At 37.8% G+C, this 19,569-nt stretch overlaps 1 protein-coding gene across 1 annotated transcript; it reads right to left on the bottom strand.

The window, feature by feature from the left end:
- Positions 1–13,428: 13,428 nt before the first annotated feature.
- On the bottom strand, positions 13,429–19,192 carry SCG2 (secretogranin II). Its single transcript, XM_027120144.1, has 2 exons — positions 18,991–19,192; positions 13,429–15,784 (listed from the first exon to the last, which is right to left on the bottom strand). The coding sequence occupies exon 2, from the start codon at positions 15,768–15,770 to the stop codon at positions 13,920–13,922; it is 1,851 nt and encodes a 616-aa protein (XP_026975945.1). The 5' UTR covers positions 15,771–15,784; positions 18,991–19,192; the 3' UTR covers positions 13,429–13,919.
- Positions 19,193–19,569: the final 377 nt, after the last annotated feature.

Raw genomic sequence — 19,569 nt, 5'->3', positions numbered from 1 at the left:
TGAGCCTGCGCGTCCGGAGCCTGTGCTCCGCGGCGGGAGAGGCCGCGGCAGTGAGAGGCCCGCATACCGCAAAAAAAAAAAAAAAAAAAAAAAAAAAAGATTTGGGCAGTGTGCAGAAAGGACTATATATGAAATTGGAACTTGATCTGTCAGTTTTCCCCGCCCGTATTGGGGAACTTTAGCATGATTTGCAATTTTAAGCTTAAAATAAACCTGAAGTGTTGGTTCATACCACCCACAGACTTCTGAATATTCCAATTCCCGTGAAATGGCCCCAGTTAAATTGGAACTCATGACAGATGGAATCAGAACTTGTTGCTTAATGACAAATCACTTTCTCAAAATAGCCACAGCATGAGAAATAATCCTGTTTGTAAATGGAGTAAAAGTGCCTTCAGAGTGTGGTCTGTTTTTGTGGAAATAAATTATATGTATCCTTTATTTCCCTCTCTCTACATAATGTCTAATACTAGGATTTACACATTGCAAACGGTTAATAATAGTTGTTGATTAATTGACTGGGAAATTCTACCTTGAATATTTAGTAATTACTTTGTTCTGGGCACTGCAAAGCCACTTTGCACACATTGCTGATAAATCCTCACAATAACCTTGTAAGGTAAGTATTATCCCTTCCTCAGATCCAGCTAGATTAAGTGCCTGATCAAATAAATCACAAGGCCAGAATTTTACTCAGCTTTGTTTTGGTTTGTTTTGTTTCATTTATTAGCTCCAAAGCCTCTTCTCCAAGTAAATGTTCCAATCTATCAGGTCACAGGGACTTTCTGGAACTGAAGTCTGAATGCTCTTTGAGGTGTGATACAGGAATTGATATGCCAGCCAACATTAGAAAGGCTACTATTACGTGGTGGTCCAAACTCACCCTGTAAAACATGTGTGAAAACTTAATTGTTTAAAATAGCAAACTCGTGTTTCTAGACCTCAGGATTAGAAAACTGCCAGTTAAAAAGGGGTACCAGTGTGGGGAGCTACAGTCGGGTTCAAACTCAAACTAAGGTAAATATTAAATTTGATACTGTTTGAAGCATAAACCACGGTACTATTCTGGGATTTCAGATGTTCTGAAAACACCAAGGCTAAAGAGCCCTTCAGATGACCGTGTGGGAGGCACAGTAGGCACTTTTTTCTTTTCTATTAAATTGAGCTGAGGTTACAGAGGTCCATGCACAGACTCCAAAAAACACAAGACAGCAAAGAGGAAGGTATGCTAGATAACATCTTCTCATTTATTCAACACATGTATACTGAGCAGCTCACATGAAAGAGCCATGGGTTGGGCATCGTAGAGGATATGGAGAGAGGATTCAGAGCAAGCCTCTGACTTCAGAGAGCTTATAATTTAACAGGTGAAACAGAGAGGTCAACATGACTAGCCATCGCTATGTAGCAAGACCAAGAGAAAAAGAAATATTGCAACAAAGGTAAAAGAAAATCACCGTGAGAGCTAAGAGAAAGGAGCAGTCAGTGCACTCTTAATGGAGGTGGCAGCATGTACACTAAGTCTTGAAAAGTGACTAAAATGTTGGAAGACTCCAGCAGGCTGAGGAAGCAAAAGCATCAAGATATAAATATGTGCTGGAGCAACAGGAAGTACCAATGTGGCTCTTACATCATTTGTCTTAGCATGAACCTTATAACCCATCTTCACCAAGACCTTCTACCCTACCACCCACTGTTCCCCGATGACATTTAGAAGGCACAACAATGATAATGATTTAATAAAAGGTCATCAAGAAAAAAGAGGGAATCTGATAAAATAACAAACCTCAAGGCATAAACAATACATTTTTTTAACATCTTTATTGGAGTATAATTGCTTTACAATAGTGGGTCAGTTTCTGCTTTATAACAAAGTGAATCAGCTATACATATACATATATCCCCATTTCTCTTTCCTCTTGTGTCTCCCTCCCACCCTCCCTATCTCATCCCTCTAGGTGGTCACAAAGCACTGAGCTGATCTCCCTGTGCTATGTGGCTGCTTCCCACCAGCTATACATTTCTCCAAAGAAGATATACAGATTGGCAGCAAACATATGAAAGGATGCTCAACATCACTAATCATTAGAGAAATGCAAATCAAAACTACAATGAGGTATCACCTCACACCGGTCAGAATGGCCATCATCAAAAACTCTACAAACAATAAATTCTGGATAGGGTGTGGAGAAAAGGGAATCCTCTTGCACTGTTGGTGGGAATGTAAATTGATACAGCCACTATGGAGAACAGTATGGAGTTTCCTTAAAAAACTAAAACTATTACTACCATATGACCCAGCAATCCCACTATTGGGCATATACCCTGAGAAAACCATAATTCAAAGAGTCACGTACCACAAGGTTCGTTGCATCTCTGTTTACAATAGCCAGGACATGGAAGCAACCTAACTGTCCATCGACAGAGGAATGGGTAAAGAAGACGTGGCACATATATACAATGGAATATTACTCAGACATAAAAAGAAACAAATTGAGTTATTTGTAGTGAGTGGATGGGCCTAGAGACTGTCATACAGAGTGAAGTAAGTCAGAAAGAGAAAAACAAATACCGTATGCTAACACATATATATGGAATCTAAAACAAACAAACAAAAAATGGTTTTGAAGAACCTAGGGGCAGAACAGGAATAAAGACACAGACATAGAGAATGGACTTGAGGACACAGGGAGGGGGAAGGGTAAGCTGAGACAAAGTGAGAGAGTGGCATGGACATATATACACTACCAAAACAATACATTCTTACTTGAAAAAGTCTTGAGAATGGAAAGTGGAGTGGATGTAGCCATATGTAAATGATATGGAAATTAACTATAAATACACATGTGGCTTTGGCCCTCCAGAAAAAGAAACTTGCTAATGATTGCTGTAATAAACCCCTTAGAAGGTAGACACTGTCTGAACACTTGCAGACAAATTGTCATCTTTGTTCCAAATCAAAAGTTTTAAATCTGCCAGGAAAACTCCACTGGCTTTTCAGTCCCTGGTTCTTTTCACCCTTCAGAAGTTCCCTCATCAAAGCCCATGGGACTTCCTATCCTTCCAACCATCAGGAAGAATAGTTGCAGCATAAATATCATTAGCCGTAATAGCTACGTATTTGGGCTAGCATAAGTTATATCAGCATGTGACCAATTTCCATAGCATTTATAATAGCAGTGATTTTTTTTCTTGTATGGGGTAAAATAACTATAATTCTCACTTATATTGATTAAAATACCAAAATAACTATAATTTTGTAATGGTAGAGAACTATGACATTTTAGAGGATTGCCTAATCATGGCATCAGCCCTTCTGATAATGCATAAGTTAAACTGAAAAAAATATCTAGGTCCAGTTGTCACAAGCTGACAGCTCTTACCTATCCCCTTTCTGTGAATGCTAAAGTACAGAGGTAATTGAGTTCCAAAGCTGCTGCTACGTTTCCTTTAGGCAAAGGTAAAAGACTTGGCAAAGAAAGATATTGAAATCTGGATCAAAAAGTTTTATTTCATTAATTTTATTCTGTAAAAATTTAATTACTTTACTGATGTTATTAATTTTCATTAATTTCACTCTGAAAAATTTAAAATGAGTCTAATCAAATTTGTATTGATATAATAAAATTGATATTTATTTTTCAACAAAGATTTACCTTGTTTCACTGTTCTAAATTTTTTTTTATTCAAAGAGAAAGTCACAAAAATTATAATCATCCTCATCAGTTCACTCAGTCCCGTGTAATTAATTTTTTTATATTGATCTTTTGTTAGCACTTTAATGAATTCATCAGTTTTCCATTAGAGTTCTGAAAATGCTTATTCATTCAGTTCAGCAGTATAGTCAGTTACCAGAAACCTGTACTTGTCAGTCTTTTCCATGAATTCCTTGAAGATGAAACCCTTTTATAGGAACATTTTTGCAAAAGCATCAGAGTACACCCAAAATTGTCTGTAAATGACAAAAGACTTAAAAATGACCACAGTTAAAGATTTGATGAAAGTTCATAATAATGCAATTGACAGGGAAATTTAGTTATTTCTGAGATATACATTTTAAAATAAGAACTAGAATTATGACTTTAACATTATACCAGAACATATAAGATTTTTAGGAATTTCATGTAATGTCTGAAATGATTATATTAACATATTTCCATACAAATAACCCAAAGAAAGTTTAGTATTAGTTTTTTGTTCTTTTTAATTTTAATTTTATTTTATTTACTTTTTTATACAGTAGGTTCTTATTAGTCATCAATTTTATACACATCAGTGTATACATGTCAATCCCAATCTCCCAATTCATCACACAACCATCCCCACCCCGCCGCTTTCCCCCCTTGGTGTCTATACGTTTCTTCTCTACATCTGTGTCTCAAATTCTGCCCTGCAAACCGGTTTATCTGTACTATTTTTCTAGGTTCCACATACATGCGTCAATATACGTTATTTGTTTTTCACTTTCTGACTTATGTCACTGTATGACAGTCTCTAGATCCATCCACGTCTCAACAAATGACTCAATTTAGTTCCTTTTAATGGCTGAGTAATATTCCATTGTATATACGTACCACATCTTCTTTAACCATTCGTCTGCTGATGGGCATTTAGGTTGCTTCCATGACCTGGCTATTGTAAATAGTGCTGCAGTGAAAATTGTGGTGCATGTGTCTTTTTGAATTATGGTTTTCTATGGATATATGCCCAGTAGTGGGATTGCTGGATCATATGGTAATTCTATTTTTAGTTTTCTAAGGAACCTCCATACTGTTCTCCATAGTGGCTGTATCAAATTACATTCCACCAACAGTGCAAGAGGGTTCCCTTTTCTCCACAGCCTCTCCAGCATTTGTTGTTTGTAGATATTCTGATAATGCCCATTCTAGCTGCTGTGAGGTGATACCTCATTGTAGTTTTGATTTGCATTTCTCTAATAATTAGTTATGTTAAGCACCTTTTCATGTGTTTCTTGGCCAACTGTATGTCTTCTTTGGAGAAATGTCTATTTAGGTCTTCTGCCCATTTTTGGATGGGGTTGTTTGTTTCTTTAATATTGAGCTGCATGAGCTGTTTATATATTTTGGAGATTAATCTCCTTTGTCCATTGATTCATTTGCAAATATTTTCTCCCATTCTAAGGGTTGTCTTTTCATCTTGTTTATGGTTTCCTTTGCTGAGCAAAATGTTTTAAGTTTCATTAGGTCCCATTTGTTATTTTTGTTTTTATTTCCATTATTCTAGGAAGTGGATCAAAAAAGATCTTGCTGTGACTTATGTCAAAGAGTGTTCTTCCTGTTTTCCTCTAAGTGTTTTATAGTGTCCAGGCTTACATTTAGGTCTTGAATCCATTTTGAGTTTATTTTTGTGTATGGTGTTAGGAAGTGTTCTAATTTCATTCTTTTACATGTAGCTGTCCAGTTTTCTCAGCACCACTTATTGAAGAGACTCTCCTTTCTCCATTGTATATCCTTGCCTCCTTTGTTGTAGATTAGTTGACCATAGGTGCATGGGTTTATCTCTGGGTTTTCTATCTTGTTCCATTGATCTATAGTTCTGTTTTTGTGCCACTACCATATTGTATTGATGACTGTAGCTTTGTAGTATAGTCTGAAGTCAGGGAGTCTGATTCCTCCAGCTCCACTTTTCTCCCTCAGTACTGCTTTGGTTATTCGGGGTCTTTTGTGTCTCCATACAAATTTTAAGACATTTTGTTCTAGTTCTGTAAAAAATTCCATTAGTAATTTGATAGGGATTGCATTGAATCTGTAGGTTGATTTGGGTAGTATAGTCATTTTCACAATATTGATTCTTGCAATCCAGGAACATGGTATATCTCTCAATCTGTTGATATCATCTTTAATTTCTTTCATCAGTGTCTTATAGTTCTCTGCATACAGGTCTTTTGTCTCTCTAGGTAAGTTTATTCCTAGGTGTTTGATTCTTATTGTTACAATGGTAAATGGGAGTGTTTCCTTAATTTCTCTTTCAGATTTTTCATCATTAGTGTATAGGAATGCAAGAGATTTCTGTACATTAATTTTGTATCCTGCCACTTTACCAAATTCATTGATTAGCTCTAGAAGTTTTCTGGTGGCATCTTAAGGATTATCTATGTATAGTATCACGTCATCTGCAGACAGTGACAGTTTTACTTCTTCTTTTCCAATTTGTATTTCTTTTATTGCTTTTTCTTCTCTGATTGCCATGGCTAGGACTTCCAAAACTATGTTGAAAAATAGTGGTGAGAGTGGACATCCTTGTCTCATTCATGATCTTAGAGGAAATGCTTTCAGTTTTTCACCATTGAGAATGATATTTGCTGTGCGTTTGTCATATATGGCCTTTATTATGTTGAGGTATGTTCCCTCTATGCCTACTCTCTGGAGAGAATTTATGATAAATGGGTGTTGAATTTTGTCAAAAGCTTTTTCTGCATCTATGGAGATGATCATATGGTTTTTCTTCTTCAATTTGTTAATATGGTGTATCACATTAACTGATTTGCGTATATTGAAGAATCCTTGCATTCCTGGGATAAATCCCACTTGATCATGGTGTATGATTCCTTTAATGTGTTGTTGGATTCTGTTTGCTAGTATTTTGTTGAAGATTTTTGCATCTATATTCATCAGTGATGTTGGTCTGTATGGTTGTTTTTTGTAGTATCTTTGTCTGGTTTTGGTATCAGGGTGATGGTGGCCTCATAGAATGAGTTTGGGAATGTCCCTTCCTCCACAATTTTTTAGAAGAGTTTGAGAAGGATGGGTGTTAGCTCTTCTCTAAATGTCTGATAGAATTCACCTGTGAAGCCATCTGGTCCTGGACTTTTGTTTGTTGGAAGATTTTTTAATCACAGTTTCAATTTCATTACTTGTGATTGTTCTGTTCATATTTTCTATTTCTTCCTGGTTCGGTCTTGGAAGGTTATACCTTTCTAAGAATTTGTCCATTTCTTCCAGGTTGTCCATTTTATTCGCATAAAGTTGCTTGTAGTAGTCTCTTAGGATGTTTTGTATTTCTGCAGTGTCTGTTGTAACTTCTCCTTTTTCATTCCTAATTTATTGATTTGAGTTCTCTCCCTCGTTTTCTTAATGAGTCTGGCTAATCAATTTTGTTTATCTTCTCAAAGAACCACCTTTTAGTTTTATTGATCTTTGCTATTGTTTTCTTTGTTTGTATTTCATTTATTTCTGCTCTGATTTTTATGATTTCTTTCCTTCTGCTAACTTTGTGTTTTGTTTGTTCTTCTTTCTCTAGTTCCTTTAAGTGTAAGGTTAGAATTTTTATTTGAGATTTTTCTTGTTTCTTGAGGTAGGCTTGTATAGCTATAATCTTCCCTCTTAGAACTGCCTTTGCTGCATCCCATAGGTTTTGGATCATCGTGTTTTCATTGTCATTTGTATCTAGGTATATTTTGATTTCTTCTTTGATTTCTTCAGTGATCTCTTAGTTATTTACTAACATATTGTTTAGCTTCCATGTGTTTGTGTTTTTTACGTTTTCTTCCCTGTACTTCATTTCTTTTTTTTTTTTTTTTTTTTTTTGTGGTATGCGGGCATCTCACTGTTGTGGCCTCTCCCGTTGCAGAGCACAGGCTCTGGATGCGGAGGCTCAGTGGTCATGGCTCACGGGCCCAGCCACTCCATGGCATGTGGGATCTTCCCGGACCTGGGCACAAACCCATGTCCCCTGCATCGGCAGACAGACTCTCAACCACTGTGCCACCAGGGAAGCCCTGGGTCTTGTTTTTGTATCCATTCAGCAAGCCTATGTCTTTTACTTGGAGCATTTAATCCATTCACTTTTAAGGTAATTATCAATATGTATGTTCCTATGACCATTTTCTTAATTGTTTTGGGTTTGTTTTTGTTGGTCCTTTTCTTCTCTTGTGGTTCCCATTTAGAGAAGTTCCTTTAACATTTGTTATAGAGCTAATTTGTTGGTGCTGAATTCTTTTAGCTTTTACTTGTCTGTAAAGCTTTTGATTTCTCCATCAAATCTGAATGAGATCCTTGCTGGGTAGAGTAATCTTGGTTGTAGTTCTTCCCTTTCATCACTTTAAGTATATCAGGCCACTCCCTTCTGGCTTGTAGCTTTTTTGCTGAGAAATCAGCTGTTAACTTATGGGAGTTCTCTTGCATGTTATTTGTCATTTTTTTCCTTGTTGCTTTCAATAATTTTTCTTTGTCTTTAATTTTTGCCAATTTGATTACTATGCGTCTCATTGTGTTTCTCCTTGGGTTTATCCTGTATGTGACTCACTGCACTTCCTGGACTTGGGTGGCGATTTCTTTTCCCATGCTAGGGAAATTTTCGAGTATAACCTCTTCAAATATTTTCTCTCACCCTTTCTCTCCCTCTTCTCCTTCTGGGACCCCTACAATGTGAATGTTGTTCTGTTTAATGTTGTCCCAGAGGTCTCTTAGGCTGTCTTCATTTCTTTTCATTCTTTTTTCTTTATTCTGTTCTGCAGCAGTGCATTCCACCATTCTGTTTTCCAGGTCACTTATCCATTCTTCTGCCTCAGTTATTCTGCTATTGATTCCTTCTAGTGTAGTTTTCATTTCAGTTATTGTATTGCTCATCTCTGTTTGTTTGTTCTTTAATTCTTCTAGGTCTTTGTTAAACATTTCTTGCATCTTCTCGATCTTTGCCTCCATTCCTTTTCTGAGATCCTGGATCATCTTCACTATCATTATTCTGAATTCTTTTTCTGGAAGGTTGCCTATCTCCTCTTCATTTAGTTGTTTTTCTGGGGTTTTATCTTCTTCCTTCATCTGGTTCATAGTCCTCTGCCTTTTCATCTTGTCTACCTTTCTGTGAATATGCTTTTTGTTCCACAGGCTGCAGGATTGTAGTTCTTCTTGCTTCTGCTGTCTGCCCTCTGGTGGATGAGGCTCTCTAAGAGGCTTGTGTAAGTTTCCTAATGGGAGGGACTGGTGGTGGGTAGAGCTGACTGTTGCTCTGTTGGGTTGTGCTCAGTAAAACTTTAATCCACTTGACTGCTGATGGGTGGGGCTGGGTTCCTTCCCTGTCGGTTGTTTGGCTTGAGGCAACCCAACACTGGAGTCTACTTGGGCTCTTTGTTGGGTCTAATGACAGACTCTGTGAGGGCTCATGCCAAGGAGTATTTCCCAGAACTTCTGCTGCCAGTGTCCTTGTCCCCACAGTGAGTCACAGCCACCCCCCACCTCTGCAGGAGACCCTCCAACACTAGCAGGTAGGTCTGGTTCAGTCTCCCCTGGGGTCACTGCTCCTTCCACTGGGTCCCAATGTGCATACTACTATGTGTGTGCCCTCCAAAAGTGGAGTCTCTGTTTTCCCCAGTCCTGTTGAAGTCCTGCAATCAAATCCCACCAGGCTTCAAAGTCTGATTCTCTAGAAATTCTTCCTCCTGTTGCCAGATCTCCAGGTTGGGAAGCCTGTTGTGGGGCTCAGCACCTTCATTCCAGTGGGTGGACTTCTGTGGTATAAGTCTTCTCCCATCTGTGAGTCACCCACCCAGCAGTTATGAGGTTTGATTTTACTGTGATTGCGCCAATCCTACCATCTCATTGTGGCTTCTCCTTTGTTTTTGGATGTGGGGTATCTTTTTTGGTGAGTTCCAGTGTCTTCCTGTCAATGATTGTCCAACAGCTAGTTGTGATCCTGGTGTTCTCACAAGAGGGAGTGAGAGCACATCCTTCTACTCTGCCATCTTGGTTCCTAGTCCCACTATTCTAAATTTAAAGTCAAGTTCCATTCTTCCTTCCTTCTTCCTTCCATTCTTCCTTCTCTCCTATCTTTTCTCCCTTCATTCTCAATTCATTCATTTGGTCAATATCTATTTTCTGTACATTTTTTATATTCCAGTAACTGTTCTAGGAAGCTAGAGATAGCACAATGAATAAAACAAACAATACCTACCCTCAGGGAGATTACATGCTAGTGGTGGAGGAGTAGACAATAAAAAAAAAAAGTGAAAATTAATAATGTTAGATAAAAGTGCTAAGGATAAAAAATCAGGCAATGAATGGAGACAGGAAAAGTGTGTAGGAGTTGAAATTTTAGAAAGAGTGGCATCAAGAAGTCAATATTTGTACAGAAAACTTGAAGGAAGTAAGAGGGAAAACCATGTAGATATTTGGGGAAATAGCACTTCTGAAGGAGGAAACAGCAATTGCAAAACTCTTGAGGCATATTCAAGGAACAGTGAGAAAGCCAGTGCAGGCAGAAAAGAGAGTAATGAAGAGAGTATTAGGAAACTCAGAGCCAGATCATGCAGTTGTAGGAGAGAAGGTAAGAGTGGGTGGAGAATTGGACTTTACTAGAATTCTTGTTTAGCAAAGAAGTTACAATGAAACACAAGAGACAGAAGGGAGTTAATGTTTACAAAAGAATGACTATAATGATGAACCATGAAATTTAAACTTGGCAACGTGGGTGGTGAAGAATAAAGGGGATAAGAGAGAGTGGAAAGATGGTAGGATCCATAGGTTACATTTTTGTGGGTGTGGGGGATTACTGGTATTAAGGTACTAGAGGCAGTACCATGGAAATATAAAAGGTGGTTGTTAGAGTAAAATGTTTGGAATTCAGTTTTAGGATACGTTGCAGTTATTAGTAAGGAAAAGAGCAAGGGCATAACCATGCAAGTGAATAGCTGATGGAGGATGGAGCCTGGAAAATATTGGAAAGATCATCTTTATGAATATTGAAAACAACAAGTATGAACACAGTAGCAGTGCTAGAAAAAGTGACAGTGATCAGGACCTATATTTAATGCGTAAGGGTAAGTGACCTGGGGCAGTAGATGTCTGCAACAGTGGGGGTAAAGGGTGGGTAGTAAGTGATGGCATGAGATTCAAAGTCGGATGTTTTTATGGAAGAGAGAAGATGTACTGTAAGCAGCAAAGAGGAGAAAGAGAGTTTCAGGGGAAACAGGAACCTCAGAGGAGAGGCAGGTTTTCCCCAGAGAAGGAAGGTTAAAAAATACATTCACAGAAGAGTTTGAGGATGCAGGGGATTTTGCTGATGACTGACCTTGAGTATCAAAGACAAATGAAAAAAGATATAGGATATGGGACAGAGTGGGAATTGGGGTCCAAAGAAGTGATATACAAAGTTTGGAGGTGTCAGTATGGGAAATGAGGGATGACTTGGAAGTCTTTTTATAAAGGGCACCATCAGCTTAGTCCTAACTGTCCCCAAATTAGGTAGGGTCAAGAGGCTGGGAGTGTTGAAGGAAGGGAAGGGTTGGTAGGTTGTGGTCTTGCTGAAAGCATACAGAGTGCTAGGCCATCTGACTCCTGTCAAGGCATGGACTCCTACAAAGGGGTACAGTCGTAGTGCACCCTTCCAACGGTGGCCTGTAGGGGGCATTTGTGAGGAGGGCTCAAGCTACTTCCTGACTTCTGCTGAAGGAGGCTTCTTGCCAGGGAAAAGGGCAGTGTTGCCCTAATCCCAACTAGTTTGTCATCCACATCCTTGAATGATACTTAGAGCTTAATTTCTTATGCTAGTAAGCAATGTACTAAAACACTTATGAAAAAATACCTTTAGATCAGAAATAAATAAATCTGATGACTCGATAGCTGGGTATATGGTGATGCTGCAAAAAGGCAAAGATGCTTGCTGACTAGTGTCTGAGAGAAGTCAGGTAAAGAATATATATCCCAAATTAATATATTTCCCCAACTGCCAATCCTGATGCCAGAAATGTCACTGTTAGAGAATCAGGGAATTTCAACTGTAACTGAGACTTTGAGAAAAAGCAGCACAGTGTAGCAGAATGAGTGCAGGGTTTGCCAGCCCACTAATGTGTGTGTAAATCCTAGCCTGGGGCCTCATCAGCTGTGTTGTGTCAATTAACTTGCTCTCGTTTTCTAACCTCCCTGCAGAACATTCACACATCACAGTGAAGAACATTCACACATCACATGTCACTGCTGGGTGGACATGTGCCAAGGTCTCATTTTGCTTAGGGAAGCATGGAGAGAGTCACGTGACTGATTTAGGGTACTAGGAGTGGCTGGCTGCATGAAACAGAAAATCAAAGAGAAAATGTAATGGGCAGGTGGTGTATGTGAACATCTGCAAAGCATGGCATATAAATATGTACTTAGACTTTAAGCTGCACAAATATCCTGGATCTCTCCATAATCTTGAATTCATAGTACTGCCCCATGAGGTATTTGAGTAAAAACCACTTATTAGAAACACTGTAGAGACAATTCCCCTCTAAGGTCTTAGATTATAGATTCTAGAATTCCATGAAAGTGTATGATAATTGGACAGAAAAGAGTCTGGGCAAAATTACAAAATAGGAAACCCTACATTCAGTGTTTTCCCCAAGGTGTGCAGGGCCTTCTCATTGCCTTTTAATCATTCCAGGATTGTCCCTCCCCCCCACCTATCACACACACACACACACACACAACTGGCCTCCCTTGGAAGTGACCCATACTGAGACTACATAAGCCTCCCACCACCCCACATCCAATGCCCCATCCCTCAGCTGAAACGGCCCTCCCCAGAGAGGCAGTGTAGTGAAGTGGTTAAGAACACAGGCTTTGGCAATTTATAATATTGGGTGACTTGGGGGAAGTTATTTAAACTTTCTGAGTTTTGCTTTTTCTGATGTAAAAGGGTGATAATAAGTGACCCTTGACAGTGATACAGTACAAACTGAATGAGATAAAGTGTTTAGTATCGTGCCTGGTGCAAAATAAATATTCAGTAAATAGTAACTCTGATTTATTTCCTTGGTTTTTTACTACCACTGTTGCTTTGTTGCTCTATATATTTTCTCGCTGCTGTTGTTGTTGATTCCCTGTTGATATATCAGGATGCTGATAGCATCTACCCCTGAAGTGACGCACATCATAACAATTATGTACTGCTTAGCCCACTCAGGATTCTCTCTAACACGTGGACAAGAGAGAGGACAGCTGAGGTATTCCCACTGTGCCTAAGGCATTCACTTACCTGACAGTCAGTTTGGGGATCCTTTGGCCCCTCTCAAACCATACAAAATAGTAGCAGCCTTGTCTTCTGGGGACCAGGGTGACCTGAGAATAGGTAGATTGCTTCCAATATAATAGATTGCTATAACTGTTTCTGACCGCCCCATACACATCTCTTCTTTTTCAGTGCTGGTTATGGAAGACTTAAATGTTTGCATTTATATAAATCAAGGGTAAAAGGTATAAATATGATACCAAAAGTCTTATTCCATAATCATAAATATGAGAAAAACTACAGGCAAGCGTTAGGTAGTGGGCTGCTAGAGGATGTTGCATTCTACAAATGTGTAGTATGGTCATATGTTTAAATTCCTTATTTCTTACCTGGATAGACTGTGGAAGGTGATGATTTTCTCTTTTAGCTCCATACTGCTTGCTCCATAGTCACCGTCTCTGGTTTTCCAGAATGAATAACCCACAGTTGTCCAGAAATAACATTTATTAATCAACAACAAAACACACAATAGAAAAGGCCTTATAAATAAAACTATATATTTATAATGCTTTATTTTTTTTTGCTCCAATACTCCACAAAACACTACAGACAGTAACAAAATAATTCAATAAGTATTAAAAACTTTCAAGAGAATTATAGGACACTCTTTGTCATATGTGAGCATCAACAATGCCACAGCCATTAGATACACTATTAAACACTATCATAGATATCTTTCTTGAATAAGGGATATGATTAGTATTTTTATTCAGAAGTCATAACATTTACACATATCCATACACAAGAGAACAGCTCAGAGCTAGTGAAGTAGACACCCCAGTGAAATGGAATCACCTGCCTGTACATCATTTAAAGGTATAACAGTGTTAACAAGATAGAAGTCAACACACTAAAGAGAAATGTTGGTGTTTGCTTGGGGTGGGAGGGGTGAAAGTAGGGCAATTAATGAAAGCTGCTTACATATTTTCCATTGCTCTCTTAGCAACATGCTCCCTTCCCTTTTCTGCCTTTTCTTGTTTGAGGTATTCCAGCACTTTCATTAACAGATCTTCATCCAAGTACTGTCTGTTGGGGGTATCGTCACTCTTCGGGGACCCCACAGGGAGCCTTTTGCTTACCAAGGCCAGTTTGTCAGTCTCCTGAGAGCTGTGTTGATTCAAACGCTCTTTGAGGGCCTGCTCGATTTGGTTCTCTTCCTGTAGATCATCTTCAGATGAGCCTTGACTAGGAACTCGCTTCACTTGGTTTGAATTCATGATCTCAGGATATTTAACCAGCATCTTGGCCAAGTATTCTCCTAATTCTTGATCCTTGTCATTCAGCTTTTCATATGCCATTTGTCTGTTTCCAACATCTGGCATCCAGACAGCTTTGGGAAGTTGGTTTGCTTTAGACCTTCCAGGACCATAGGGGAGTCTTGACAGAACCTTCTCTCGGTTATACTGATTGGGAAAATATGGAGGCTTTTGATTTGCTGCATTTTCCATCCCTAAAAGATTTAAAATGTCCTCAACACTGAGCCCATCTGGTAGAGCCTCTGCCACAGCATGACCAGGTGTTTTGGGGTAGCCATTCTTGGAGAACATCTTATTTTGGAACAGATCTGGATGGTCTAAGTCAACCTCTGAGATGTCTTCAGGGTCAAGGGGAATTTCAAGCTCCTGCTCTGGTTCCACTGATACATTTGGCTTCTCTCCAGTTTTGAGCATGTCAATTAAGTCTTCAGGGGGTATTTGTAAATTCCTTGAGATTTCAATCAGCTGATAAATAGATTGAGAATCAAGTGGTTTCTCAAAAAGCCTGGTTGCTCTTTCCCCGTTTTCCCCATTCTGTGACCTCCCACTTCCCGCAACATTCACTAACCTTTTCAGATAGGCAATTACTTTGGAGACATCATCTGAGAGTTGGTCTTTACTCTCTTTCTGGAAATCTTCATCCTGGAGGCCCAGCTGCCCTGAACGCTTCATTTCATCATTGATTTGTTCATTTTTTTCTGTATTCTCTTTGCTGTCTCTTACCTCTTCCTGGGTTTGACTCTCTATTTTTTCCTCTACTGGGTTCCAATCTTCTCCCCCAACCACGTCTTCATAGGCAATGTTATTAGCCTTGTAGATATCATCTTCATCATCTGTGTAAAGTTTTTGCTCCTCGTCAACCCTCTCACGCTTCTGGTTGTTTGGTCCCGTCAGTTTCCCCAGCTCTTGGAAGACAGATTCCAACGTAGCAAGGCTTTGAGGAGTATATTGTTCCTCTACTATTTCATTTGTGCGTTTAAAGGGGTTGTCCCTGGAATTCTCTTCATATGTAGGAGGGAATCTCATGTGCTTGAGCTTTCTCTCCGGCCACTGTTGAGTCTCATAATCATCAGGCATGTCCACTGGAAAGTTCTTTTCTGAATTCAAGGTATACGGCTTGTTTTCTTTTGGTGCAGACGGGGGCTCATTTTCAGCCTGTCTCAAAGCTTCAAGTATTATCTTCATCCACTCATCTTCACTCAGGGAATCCCTTGAACTTTCTGGCAAGTCACCATTTTCTTTTTGCTGAAGGGGAACAGAGACACCTTGGTAGGGATTGTAGTCTAGGCTGCTTTCTTCTTTGTGAGCTTGTTGTCGGAGCTTTTCTATGTACTCCAAAGCCCTGATCATTTCAGGACTGGGAAACCTTTGGACGTTTTCCAATCTGATATCTGGTTCCTTCTGAAGCAGCTTGTTTCTCTGAAATGAAGCTGCTTCAGCCTCAGAGAGGAGGAAAATTAAAGAGATGAGAGACAGGGCTGCTCCAAGCCAGTGAGTCTTAGCTTCTGCCATGTTTGAAAGATTTCCTTAAAGCACAGAAAACATGAGTTAACACAAATGAAACAGACTAATAGACGCTATAGCAAAAGAGGTTATTGACCATTGAGGGGAAAAAGAAACCATAGTAGAGATTATTCCACATTAATTTAGGATGACTCTTTTTAAAATCTATAAATATTTTCTACACAATCCTCATGAGCTAACCACAGGAATCTCTAGCAAAATTGTTAGCCATTTGCATCAAATTTGTATGGCATTCTCTTGGTTAAAATAATAGCAAAAACACTGATAGGAAGTTTCTCAAATTTTATTTTTTAATTTATAAAACATGTTGTTTGTTTTGTAGTATGCATTGTTTCTGTTAAATAAAGACTTTCCAAGATAAGTTTTAGTTATCTCGTACAGCATTCCTTCTGAAATCACTGGCAAAAAAATTAGCTGGCTTAATTTAAAACATGCATGTACACATACACAGACACACACACACACACACACACACACACACACACACACAGAGTTATCTCCTTATCAAAAACCATGTGATTTAGTTCCTGAATTGTCCATCTAATTTGTTGTAGAAACACAGAAAGCAGCAGTGACATTACTATATATGATGAAGTGATACACCATGTTAATGCTAGTCATACTGAATTATCTTGTGGATGAGTCCCATTCACATACATTTTCAGAAATAACTTGTTCTCACTCTGCCACTAAATCATACTATTAATTTTGGAAGGTCTATACCTTAATGACCTCCAGAATATGGGTCTTCTCAAGTCCCAGCTAGTAAGTAAACCTAATGAAGTTTTTCTTTAAATATCCCCAAAGCAGTATTTATTTACCCATTGAATTCCAAAATATTTAAATTAGAAGTCGGTATTTTATAATTACTCATCTTGATTGACATGTAATAACACTCCAGGGTATTGTCAGGACACACAAGCACAATAGCCAGAGTTACAAAAAATAATAAATCCATGATATCCAGTGAAGTTTATTTCAGTGTAAATGTACTAAAATATAAACTGTTTTAAAATATCTGCACTCCATATTTCTTCTAATAATTTTATTGTGACTGTCTTGTAAAATGCAATCATGGTTATATTTTTCCTCAGCCCTCAAGAGTGTATAGTAAATAATAACAGATGCTACAGAGAGAACATAAGCTTTCTTAACCAGTCTATTTCTGAACTTGTGAGCGTTCAGATTCAGCTTGACTTATGTCTGTGTCTATTTGGGTGTGGACCTATGAAATCTTAAATGACTCATACTGTTAGAAAATCTTAAAATAACCACTATGAAACTCCCAATTTAGATAAATACAGACAATGTGTTGAATTCTTCCTACTTAAAATTTTTCATTCATTTTTTTTCTCCAAGCCCTGATAGTCTCATGTATGAATTAGCAAAAGGATTAGTTTTTACATATATTACATTTGGCATTGATAGCATTTAAACCTATTTTAATAGGTTTAGGTTGCAATTTTTGTTACAAATAAAGTAAATGTAAAAGAATTTTATGTTTGTTCATGATATTTTACCTGAATTATGGTTTTGTGATATATAAGCTAAGTTATGTAGGTACAATTATCTACTAGCTTAGACATCAATTGTAGAAAATATCATTGTTCACTAGATTATATTGGTATTTAAATAATGTTCTCAGTTTTTAGAACCTAAAAAAAGTTGTAATTACAGAAATTTCTTTAGCACATATTTATTTCTTAAAATGATTATTAAAATTAGTTAGTAAATATATACATTTATTTAAAAGATCCCCTTTAACTTGACTACTTAATTTACTGAAAGGAAAATCTTTAAAGGCATGTCAGAGAAAACTTCTAAAATATTTGTTATGAATCAATGTTTACTAAAGGAAATTGTATTCATAAATTCTTAGGTTTGAGTAAAAGTACATTATGCATTCTTCTTTATACTATTTCAGGATTAATTTAGATTTGGAAATCAATTTTCAACATTGGCATTTGGACTAGTAGTTTTAAGAATCTTAGTGAACTTATTTTCTTTGAGACCATTATCCTGAAGTATTTTTAACAGATGGTTATGTGCTGGTCTTTAAAATCATTATCTTGTAGGTGGGCTTCGCTGTGGAGTTGGGGCAAAATACCCAATGCAGCTATTTAAACCACAGCCTAACGAGAGCTACTGTTTGGTCATTTATTAAGATTCAGTTTGGATGACATAGTTATTGCCTTTGAGTAAGACTCAAGGGATTTCTTTCCCAGGTAGCAGCTCATCTAAGTAGTGAAGGTGGTTTCAACAGCTCTAATATTTTATATAGAGTTTGAACTAAAGCCTTGTAAGTTAAACTGTCTTTTCTATTGAAATTAGACTAGAGCATTAACAAATGCAGTTGGATATATCAAATTTGAGCAATTCAACTAGTTAGGATGCAGAAAAAAGAAACACTTGTCCCATTCAAAATATTTAGCAAAATATTACACAACCTCTTTCAACCAAAGCATAATAATAATAGTTTTTACAGTTATCAATGGTTTCCTCATACATTCCAAATTATGATCTCTCTGTAATCCATGGTCATATCCAACCTGTAACCCAAGATAATATTTCACCCTGAATAAACAAGGAAGCCCATTCTAATCTTACCTTCCTAGGACTAAAACTAGGAAATAATAATGTAAGCCTTTTCAGAGTATACCAATTGGGAAAATAATTTTATATAGTTAGTTAACTTTGAGCTCTTGCAAGGTAAATGTCAAAGGGGGAAAAAAACCTAATTCCAAAATTGGTTACTTCTATCACTAACGTGTTTAACAGCCTTTGAATCATTGGAAACCTACTGTTAAGAATATTAAGCATATAAATTATATCCTTGGCCTTGTATCTGGTTCTTAGGGGAAGAAACAATAAATTAAGGAAAGAAACAAAATATCAGGCTTGGTTAACTTTACATTAATAATGTGTATTGACACAAATATCCTAAACTTTTTCATGCTTCTTATATATGATTATGTAAATAGCACTATGGTTAGTAAATACCTAACAGCAAGTGGTATAAATCACAGATTCAATCATATATATGTACACATATATAGTGTCCTTACACTGGCTGATGAGCAGCAGGTTGCTGTTCAGCTATTCTATAGATACAAGCTTGCCAAACGGTCTTTTTCTTCTTAGCTAAGAATTAAGGAGAGAACACGCAATTTAGAACTTTCAAGTAAATCAAAGGGAAAAGCAGTCTTACCTCTTTTTTATATGGCAGAGAACGTCCACAGCACGTTCCTCCTGGCCCGCTGCGTGAGCTGCTCGGACCGTTTCAGCACCCGGACAGCTCCTCGGCTTATAGGGGGCCGCCGCGCCTGACACTGCACTGCCACACTGACGTCACCGGCTCAGCCACAAACCCGAGCATAGGCGAGCTTCTTCAGAGAGAAAATAAGCACTTTATATATCTTAAAAAAAAAAAAAAAAAAAAAATGTTGCATGCTTACGCCACCTGTCTTTTTGTGGCAAAAACTGCAGTTTCCTTTTTTTTCTTTTATCAAAATCTTTGAGGCTTGAAATAAAATGCTTTGCACGATTTCCCTTAGAAAGAAAAATCCATCAGGTAGACATGGCTAATTGCAATATAATCTCGTCTATGTTCTAATAGCTTGTGATAAGTGTTTCCTGTTGCTGTTGCTGTTGTAATCGTCGTTATAAGAAAGTTTTACAGACAAGGACTATTATTTTTTTTCCTTCAGTGGTCACAAAGAAATTACATTACCATTCCTCAGTATGCTCCAAGAGGAACAGAAGACACATTATGAATATGAAATCATAT

Source organism: Aethalodelphis obliquidens, unplaced genomic scaffold (genome assembly GCF_003676395.1).
Source record: "Aethalodelphis obliquidens isolate GAN/ISIS:26980383/991018 unplaced genomic scaffold, ASM367639v1 scaffold2, whole genome shotgun sequence".
Taxonomy (NCBI): domain Eukaryota; kingdom Metazoa; phylum Chordata; class Mammalia; order Artiodactyla; family Delphinidae; genus Aethalodelphis; species Aethalodelphis obliquidens.
This window is presented reverse-complemented; position numbering and strand designations above follow the sequence as displayed.